This window comes from Elephas maximus, chromosome 7 (assembly GCF_024166365.1).
Source record: "Elephas maximus indicus isolate mEleMax1 chromosome 7, mEleMax1 primary haplotype, whole genome shotgun sequence".
NCBI lineage: Eukaryota > Metazoa > Chordata > Mammalia > Proboscidea > Elephantidae > Elephas > Elephas maximus.
Genome location: NC_064825.1, coordinates 53458593 through 53469177, shown reverse-complemented (window position 1 = coordinate 53469177; position 10585 = coordinate 53458593). Strand labels below are relative to the sequence as shown.

At 45.6% G+C, this 10585-nt stretch overlaps 1 protein-coding gene across 1 annotated transcript; it reads left to right on the top strand.

Moving 5' to 3' along the window:
* Positions 1-8598: 8598 nt before the first annotated feature.
* Positions 8599-9603, top strand: LOC126079012 (olfactory receptor 52K1-like). The gene has a single exon (XM_049889888.1). The coding sequence runs from the start codon at positions 8599-8601 to the stop codon at positions 9601-9603; it is 1005 nt and encodes a 334-aa protein (XP_049745845.1).
* The last annotated feature ends 982 nt before the right edge of the window (positions 9604-10585 follow it).

The following is a 10585-nucleotide window of genomic DNA, read 5'->3' as shown; positions in this document are numbered from 1 at the left end:
CCCTATGGGGCAGTTCTACTCTATCCTATATGGAAGTTATGAGTTGGGATCAACTCAACAGCAATGGGTGCCTATGAATGTAGCTTTGACTGGGAATAGGGATTTTTCTTTCATCATGTTGAGTAGGGTGAGTCTTAAACCTAATCCCTTCTGAGTGGCCTCTTATAAAAGGCAGAAAAGACACAGAGGAAAGATACAGTGTGACGGTAGAGGCAGATGCATCTACCAGCCCAGGAATGCCAAGGACTGCCAGCAGCTACTAGAAGCTGAAAGAGACAAAGAAGGACTTTCCCTTAGAACTGACAGCCTGAATTCAAACTTCTAGCCTCCCAAACTGTGAGAAAATAACTTCCTATACTTAAAAGCCTCCCACTGTATTTTCTGGTTATGCACACTAGGAAACTAAGACAATGGGAGAAAGAAGAGGGAGGACAAAAGATGAAATAGCACACTCACGTCCTCTATGCCTACTGAAGATTCAAGCAAAGTTACCTGCCTCTGCTGCCGGAAGACCAGCAGCACCTGGCTCCAAAATCAAAAACCAAACCCAGTGCTATTAAGTCCATTCCAACTCATAGTGACCCCATAAGACAGAACACAACTGCCCCCACAAGGTTTCCAAGGCTGTAAATCTTTACAGAAGCAGACTGCCAAATCCTTCTCCCACGGAGAGGCTGATGGGTTCGAACCGCCGACCTTTTGGTTAGCAGCTGAGCACTTAACCACTGCACCATCAGCACCTGGCTCAGTGATCCTCAAATGCCAGTCTATGGACTAGAGACAGGCTGGTTGTATGCAGACCACCAGAGGAGTTTTTCATAAAGACAAATGACGCTGGTCTCTGCAGATTCTCATCCAGTAGATATTGAGGACAACCTGGAAAACTATGATCCCTGGTAGCACAGTGGTTAAGAGCTTGGCTGCTAACCAATGATGTTGCCAATTTGAATCCACCAGCCACTCTCAGAAACCACGAGCCACTCCATAGAGCAATTCTATACTGTTCTATAGGGTTGCTATGAGTCAGAATTGACTTGATGGCAATGGGTTTGGTTTTGTTTGTTTGGGAAACTACTGTTTTGGGTTGCTATTTTTATTTTTAATGTTTTTGAGTTTATTGCTGGTTTGTTTTGTTTTTGTTTAAACTAACCAGTTTGGGCTAGCATACTGTCAGGTTAATATATAACCTGTCCCAGGTTGGTCTAGCATACTATCAGGTTAGCATATATCTGACATATAAGATCCAGAGGAAAAAAATATGTTGGAATGATTCTTTTCTCTTCTACTTAATTCTGAGAGAAAATCTAGACTATATTAAGCAAAGGCTAACATTAATTATGAAAGTATGAAATTACACCTTGAAGTTCTTATTTAAGTCCTAGTCCAAATTTAATCTTTCCTTTCCTGAATGAAAATCTCAGAAATTAGTGAGCAATTAATATCACTGAATAGTTCATTTGAATAAAGAACTGGAGTTCTGATATAGCTGCCTCTATATTTCATTCTTGGAGAATTGTTGTCCATTCTTGGAGAATCATTGGTTGATGGACTAAAGTAGTCAGTTACCCACCCCAGTATTCCCCAGACACCAGGGAGGAAGGATGTGAATAGCTTGTGAAGCCCACACATTGAAGCATTGGGAAGAGTCTCCTGAGATCTCCAGGCCATGCCAGGGCTCAGGGAATGTCAATTGTTTCTTTCTACAACCTCCTTCAGACTAGAAAATCAGTCAAGGAAGAAAAGGGTCACATCCTTGGAGACCCAAAAGAATGGGATGTTCTGGGGCTTCTAGAGAAAGCTGATGTGGCAGAAGGTCTTAGGATGGAGGACCTAGGATGCTGATGCCGTCAGTCCCTCACTTGAAGCCACTGCCTCACCTTGTCTGGCTGTGTCCACTGAGTGCAGACTGGGCAGCCCCAGGCCCACCCTGCAGCAGCAGGGTGGGAACTGCATCACTCCCCACCCCAAGCCCTAACCAAACTCATGATCCAGCACACATTAACCAAGCCCTGAGTGCTGGGGAACCAGCTCTCCCACACCCCTAACCCCCAAGCCTCTAGCCCCCCCCCACCCCCTCACCACTCCTGCCCCCGCACATGCACACACACGGCCTCATAATGCCTGCCCCGTCCACAGAGCTCAGGACTCACTGAGGCTCCCCTTTCTCACTTTCTGTGTGGTCGCTGTGCCCAAGACCCCCAACTACTCCACCTTTCCCTCCAGGACCTGAGCAGTACTCTAAATTCAGTATGTCTGGCTCAGGCACTTTGCCTCCCTCCCATTGACTCTGTCAAAAGGCTATGTTCACTCATAGCCCCATCTAAGCAGATCTCCCAGCATTGCCCAGGCTCCAGTGTTCTCAGATTACATTCTCAGCTGGAAATTCTTGCCTGGATCCTGCCTGTGTTTTCTCCACCCTCTGAACATTGTGAGGCTTCCTACACATCACATGACCCCAGCCAAGAAACCAAGGTGGCCCTCAGCTCCCTGCACTCAGTGCCATTGCCTCACACCCTTGACCCTCACTCCTCTCTCCCCTCCTGCTGACCTGGCTGTCGTCTGTGCTTTGTACCTTGTGCCTGTCGAGAACTGCACTCAGCTTATGGTTTATCCAATTTAGACCCTTGGAGCTCTTTAGGTATCCCACTGTACTGACACCCTGGCTTGTCTCCCAGCCAAAAGCTTCAGGTTCAATATGCAGGGACCTGTGAGAAGTTCTGGGATATGAAACAACGAGGTTCATAGAGGGAATTTTAAGTACTTCAATATAGACTTGATTACCTCAGTGTCTTCAATTGCCAAATACAGAAGATAAAACCTACCCTCTTCGGTTATGCTGAAGATTAAATAAGAGTTTATTGTATACAAGTATCTGGCAACATGCTGATGTGTTTTAGATTTTCAAAACATAATATGGTAGGTATTAGTATTAAGGTGGGGACAGAATAGAAGTGAGAGAGTGATGGGAAGTAGTGCCGGAGAGCCAGATGAAAACCAGAGCACAGAGGACCTTCAGTGCAAAGAGTTGAGCTTTGGCTACAGAGAGAGTAAGAATCCAAGGAGGGGAGCTAAGCAAGCAAAACATTAAAATCCTTTTAATAAACTGCAATCAATAACCTATTCACAAAAGATGAAAGGAGCTAGCATACAAACATAAGAAAACAATGGCCAACAGCAATAGTAGCCAGCACATATAATCAAGGGAATACCGTTTTTCATCTCCCAAAATAGCATAGACTAAGAAAAATAATGCCCAAAAGATACACTCTCACCTACCGAGTGTGAGACAGAGAAAGACCCAGCTAGGAGACAGTCTCAGTAAGCAGGCTAGAACGATGTGACCTAAAAAAAAAAAAAAAAAAAAAGATGTGACCTGGAACAGAACAATTAATGATGGAGGGAATAGAAATGAGGGACATACAACAGAAATATAAACAAAGGCTTGTCAGTCCTTGGTGATGGGTTAAGTGTAAAGAGTGAACTATTGTGGATGCCTTTCCCAACCCTGACTGGTGTACATTCCCTCTCTCCCTGTCTCTCTTTCTCGCTCATACACACACACACACACACACACACACACACTTAAACAAACACTCACCAATTGTGGTTTAGGCAACTTGGGGGCAGGAATATCATTTCTAACATAGGAAACACAGAGGATGACAACTTTTTGATATGAAGGCATAACTCCAGGGCAAGGCTTGATATGTTTGAGTTTCCTGTGGGACATCAGCTGGAGATTTCCAACAAGCAGTTGTATGGGGTCTAGGGTGCAAGGGAGAGACTTGGATGTAGAGATATACGGGTGATTAGGGTCAATAGGTGGTCAAAGCCACGAGATAGATGAGATCACTTGGAAAGGGTGAGAGGCGCAGAAGAACAAGGGAAGATCCCAGAGAACTGCTCCCTGAAGGACCCCTCTACTCCCCTAAACGAGCCCCCTTACTGTTTCCCTAACATGATGTTATCAAAGACCTGCTCTCTGTTCACACTGTTCTCCTAGCCCACTGGGCTCTGCAGGGACATGCGCTCATCCTGGCCACCACTGGGACTCTGCTAATTGGCTAAGTCAGAGCCAAGGATGGGGAATGGGAAGCCCTGGGAACTCCCCCAGGGAGGAATGGGGTGAATTTAACTATATTCATGGAACCCAGACTTGACCTGGCCAGTCCTTACTTCTGCCTGTGTAAAAGTCCTGGTAAGTAAGTGAGTTTGTGTTTGGCCAGGCAGGGAGCTGGTAGGAGGCTCTTACCGGGGAGACATAAGGTTGGAGTTTAGCCCAGGGAATGAGGGCTGGTGGAGATTTCCAAGGACCATCCCAGTTACCACCATTCCTCTGGCCAGGTATTCCACCTCCTCTAGCCCAGAGAGAAAAGAAAGGCTCACCCCTTCCCAGCCTCTTACCCTGGGTTTTAAGATCTTTGAAATTGGGAATGTCTCCTAAACCATCTTCTGAGTCTAGCCCAGAGCCATATTGTGGCAGACTGAGTCCCGCTTATTCTTTTTCCTCTTTTATGGAGATAAGTGAAAACCCACTCTTCTCTTACAAATAACTTGGGGTTTCCCTTAAAGCAGTTGCTGTCAAGTCTATTCAAGCCTATTCCAATTCACGGTGACTCCATGTGTTCCAGAGTAGAACTGTGCTCATAGGGTTTTCAATGGCTGTGATCTTTCTGAAGTAGATTGACAGACTTCTTCCAAGGCATCTCTGGGTGAATTTGAACCACCAACCTTTCAATTAGTATCTGAGTGCTTAACCATTTGCACCAAAACAGATCTCAAATCAGTCTACGACTCTCATCACCACCTCACCACCACCACCACCACCACCACCACCACCACCACCACCCCACACTCTTTTATTCTGTGTGTTGACACAGCTGCGTTCACCCAGCTCATCTGTATGCCTGAGGACTCTGGGTCCCATCAGGAGAGGGTCTCTGTTAGCACTGAGGTGACACTGCTAATGTCCTGAAGGACCTCCCTCTGGGTAAGGAACAGACTAAAGTTAGACCTTTCCTTTCCTGGACAGATAGAAAATTTGTACAAGAGCAATGGGTACAAACTCAGGAATAAAGGGAAGAGAGAACTCTGGTGTGTCTCCAAGCTCACTGTTCCCAAACTTCCTTCTTGTGCCTAGGGTTCAGGGCTATGCCCAAAGTCTATTTCCTTCTCCTTCCAGAAGGAGGCATGGAGAAAGAAGCCCCCTCACATTGGTTAAGAACTTACTCTGCTATCAGCTTCACAGTTTTGAGCAATTTAATCCTTCCTGTCATCCTGCAAGGCCAATATTGTTTTCCCATATTACAGAGGAGAATCAGAGAGTAAGTCCTTGCCCAGAGTCACACATGGTGAGTGACAGGACCAGGATTCACAATGAAGTTTGTCTTGCTTCACCGCCCCGTGGCCCCCAGGAGCCCCCTGCATCCTTTAGCTTTGGTCCTCCTCTTTTCACCAACCCATCCCTTCTTTTCCTCCTCAGTACCAGCTTCAGTTCTATGCTGTCCCCTGTGGGGTGTGGAGACCCAAATCCACACCCAGCACCCTATCCTATCAGGATCACCTTTCTCCCAACCCAAACACTTAACCCTAAACCCACCTCTAAAGGACTAGGCCCTGTAAATAAAATGGGCTCCACGTGGCTTGAGGGAGCACCACCAGAAGCAATGGGAAGAAGATACAGAGAGAAAGATGGTGGCTTACCACAGAGAACTTCCTAAGAGTGAGCTTTCTGCCCCACACTCAGACGGGCTGCCCTATGATAAGATGGGCTACATCACAAGCGGATGGGTGCCCACAATGGGATGGACTCCCCGATAAACTTTACGCACTCCATGTTAGGAGGAGGGAAGCAGGTATTGGGCATCCACTGATCAGGCACATTAGAGGAATCCACACTCCTGCTGGAGGACTGGACTCTATCCCCCTAAGGGGCAGCTCTGCCCTGATGCTCCAAGGTTCTTGGAACAAGTGATCCTATTCAATTTTATTTTTGATAGGGTTGCTAAAAGTGGTAGTTTATAACATACGTTAAATTCAACAATTCATTTGAAGACATTGACTTTTTTCAATAAAATCTTCCTTGAATCTCACCCTACCAAGAAGAATTATATCTTCATCCACTGTGTTCCAGTATCTTTTTGACCAAAACTATTCTATAGAACCTGCTAGATTTTTACTGTTATTTTGGAAGAACTGAATTTCAAAGGTGCAAAAGAAAAACAACTTTATCTGGTCACTCTCCACTCAGATCTGCTCTACGATGCTAGTTTTTTCCTGATGACAAAATCTTGAGTAGTTTCCATAATTTTTTGGTAATTCTTAGAAAAATCAAAAGGCCTTGAGTCACTTTTAATTTCAAAAACAAACTCATTTTAGCAATCGAAACGAAGTTAAAATTTCTCTTTTACTATGGATGCATTCTTTATAGAAGCCTGCGCTGGAAAATGCCAGCAGATCTGGTTTCTTCTGTAATTCCTTGCCTTGGGCTTTTCTTCCCATCCCCATCCATCAGGGTCAGAACAAGAGAAGGAGGAGAGGAAAGTGATCAGGGGCAGAAAGGCTCTTACCAGTCTATTGCCTGGGTCCTGGCATTGTTCCTGTAAACCTGGCAGACTTTCTTGGATACATTTCTTGGCTATCAACATCATTCAATTGTTGCCCCAGAGAGACTCTGACTATGAAAGCCTACCTACCACCACCACCACCATCTGCCAGACCATTTTCTTGGGCAGTGACCCTTCAAGTTGGCTCCAGCCTTGTTCCTTTTTGTAGCACCCACATGGCCATCAGGAGTGGCACACATATTTGTCCTGTGCATAACGGTAGAGTTGCTGCTGCTTCCACTGCTTCCTGTCTCTCAGCTCTGTCACTGGTTGGCTCTAGCCTAAGTCTTTAACATTTAGTCTTTCCAGGTGTGAATCAGAGTCCCCAGTATTTTCCCAAACTGAAAGGGATACAATTTAGGTTTACTGCTATGCCTTTTTAAAGCCCTTCTCAATAACTCAGAGTCCCTGGGTGGTACAAATGGTTAGCGAGCTCAGCAACTAACCAAAAGGTTCGAGGTTCAAGTCTACTCATAGGTACTTCGGAAGAAAGGCCTAACAATCTACTTACAAAAAATCAACCATTGAAAATACTGTGGAATGTCTTGCTGTATTTATTTTCATCAAAAATATTTAAGTCCAGAGCAAGGGAGAATGAAAAAAAACAGAGAAACAAGGAAAAGATTAGTCCAAAGGACTAATGGACCACAACTACAACAGCCTCTACCAGACTGAGTCCAGCATAACTAGATGGTGCTCAGCTACTACCATTGACTGCTCTGACAAGGGTCACAGTAGAGGGTCTTAGACAGAGTGGAGAAAAATGTATAACAAAACTCTAACTCACACACACACAAAAAAAGGCCAGACTTACTGGTCTGACAGAGACTAGAGAAACCCCCAGATACCCTTTTAACTCAGTACTGAAGCCACTCCTGAGGTTCACCCTTCACCCAAAGATTAGACAGGCCCATAAAACAAAATGAGACTAAATGGGCACACCAGCCCAGGGCAAGAACAAGAAGCAGAAGGGCACATGAAAGATGGTAATGGGAAACCCTAGGTCAAGAAGGGAGAATGTTGATATGTCGTGGGGTTGGCAACCAATGTCACAAAACAACACATGTATTAAGTGTTTCACGTGTATTAAGTGTTTAATGAGAAACTAAGTTGCTCTGCAAACCTTCTTCTAAAGTACAATAAAAATTTTTTTTTTTTTTTTCTGAGTGAAAGAAAATCCTACGGAGCACAGTTCTACTTGACACATGGGGCAGAATCTACTTCCCATCAACCAGGCACACTAGCTTAAGTAGAGGGAAAGCTGTCTTCTCTGCTCCCCACCCTGGGTAGGGAAGGAAAATGCCACTTCTCTCCAAAGACATTCTCTCTCTCAGGCTCTCCAGCCTCAAACTTTTTATACGCTCCAGGTGGGCATTGGGTTAAGGGTCACGCAACTATTTTCAGCCACTTCCTTTGTAAATCCCATATAGGAAGTCTACTACTGCACCTCAGTTTGGAATGAGGGAAGGGGCACTTGGTTTGTGTTTTATTCTTGGGCTTTGGCTACATCAGCTAAAACTGGAGTGAGGAGAGTCTCATTACAACATCCTGTTATTCTCTGTGTTTTATCTCTTGCTTATTATGTCAATCTTGCTCAGTAGAATGTGGGCTCATTCAAGGCAGAGACAATAACTTATTTATTGTGTATTCCAAGCCCCAAGCCCCTACCATAGCACCTAGCAGAAAATAGGTCTTCAATAAGGGTTTATAAGTGAAAAAAATAAATGAAGGATTTTTATAGAAAAAGAAAGGAAAAACAAACAAATTGGGCCTATGGAATGCAGCTTTCTTGAAATGACTTACAAAATGTTGGCAAATAGCTCTTTGTTTTCTCTATAGAAATATTGGAAGTTCATGAAGGAAAAAGCACCCAGTGCAGCCTGGTGAGGCTGGGGCAGGTTGGGGGCAGGTTCTGATACCAGGACTCCTGCTCCCCTCTCCCCAGAGCTGTCCTGCTTCCCTCTTCCTGGAACTATCCTGCTTCCCAGCGAAGATGTCAGGGTGGAGCAATGGAAGCTCTAATGTGTCCTACACCAGCTTCCTCCTGTTGGGCTTCCCAGGGCTGCAGGAATCCCATGCCTTCCTGGTGTTGCCCTTCCTCAGCCTCTACCTGTTGATCGTCTCTGCCAATGCCCTGATCATCCACACAGTGGCCACCCAGCAGAGCCTGCACCAGCCCATGTACACACTCATCGCCCTGCTCCTGGCTGTCAATGTCTGTGCCGCCACCACCGTGGTGCCCACCATGCTGTTCAGTTTCTCCACCCACTTCAACCGCATCTCCCTGCCTCGCTGCCTGTTCCAAATGTTCTGCATCTACTTCCTTATTGTCTTTGACTGCAACATCCTCCTGGTCATGGCCTTGGACCGCTATGTTGCCATCTGTTACCCGCTCCGCTACCCAGAAATCATAACCACCCCGTTGTTGACTGGCCTGGTTGGAGTGGCAGCTGCCAGGAGCACGTGCATCGTTGCTCCAGTGGTGGGACTGGCCTCCCGGGTTCACTTTTGCCGCTCAGATGTGATCCACCACTTTGCCTGTGAGCACATGGCTCTGATGAAGCTCTCCTGTGGGGACATCTCTCTGAACAAGACTGTGGGGCTCACTGTCCGCATCTTCAACAGAGTCCTGGACATGGTCCTCCTTGGTGCCTCCTATTCCTGCATCATCCATGCTGCCTTCCGAATTTCATCAGGTGGAGCACATTCCAAGGCCCTGAACACCTGCAGCTCCCACCTGCTGGTCATCTTCACTGTCTACTCCTCCACCATGTCCTCATCTATTGTCTACCGTGTGGCCCACACTGCCTCCCAGGATGTGCACAACCTGCTCAGTGCCTTCTACCTGCTGCTCCCATGTCTGGTCAACCCCATCATCTATGGGGTCAGAACCAAGGAAATCAGGCAGCACCTGGGAACTCTGTTCCAAAGAGCACAGCTACAGGTCCCCACTGAGAAGCCCCAGAACCTGCTCTCACGTAAGAAGTTTTCTGCCTGACTTTCTGGGACTTGTGAGCATTTGGAAGGGTAATTATGTGAGTCTTCCCTGCTATAGTTTGGCTTTGGCTATCTGCATTGGTCTTTGAGAGTCACATATCAATTTTCTGAAAAATAGCCACTCATCCAGAGTCATGCAGTAACCACCTGCAAAGTAAGCATTTTTCTCTGGTTTCTAAGTTTTCCCTTCCTTCTGCCTGTGCATTTTCATTCATTTATTCATTCATTCATTTATCAAACACTTATTATACATTCAAGTTAACTGCAGGATTCCAAGGGGGGGTGGATCTGTCTCTTCCCTGAAGGAAGTCTCAACTAGCAATCTGTAAAGACACAAAATGTTCAATAATAGCTCCATGTACAAAATTCTGTAGGAACACAGATGAGGAGAAAATTACCAACAATGGGAACATTTCACAGAGAAGATGAATTTGAGTTGGCTTTGAAGGATAAGATCAGAAATTGTACACTGGGGAGGAATGAGACAGAGAGAAAAAAGGCATTCCAGGCAAAAGGAACAGCATGGGCAAAAGCACAGAGGCATGGATAAACATGGTAGGCATGGAAATTCACTGGTAGCCCCATATGGTTCTAGCACAGAGGTGTATCTCAGGGAGGAGCTTGAGTTAATAAATAAGCAGAGGCCAGATCATGAAAATCCTTGTCTGTCATGATAAGGAGTTTGAGCTTTTATGTTAGATAATATGTAGCCGCTGAAAAGTCTAAAGCAGGGAAGTGGCAAGATCATATTAGTGTTTTGGAATGATCACCAGGCAGTCACAGTAGTGTCGATTAGAGGAAGATGATCCTGGACCCAGAAAACTGTTAGGAGGCTGTTACACCAGTTCAGATGAGAAAAGATGGTAGCCTGAACCTGACAAGTGACAGCAGGGATGAAGAACAGTAGATTCAATAGAAATCAGAAGATTAAATTTGTATGTAAGGATCAGAGAGGCAGGAAGAACAAGGAGAGAATAGCCTTA

Excerpts from the sequence above, each read along its gene's own strand:
- LOC126079012 (XM_049889888.1), top strand. The coding sequence starts at position 8,599 with ATGTCAGGGTGGAGCAATGGAAGCTCTAATGTGTCCTACACCAGCTTC.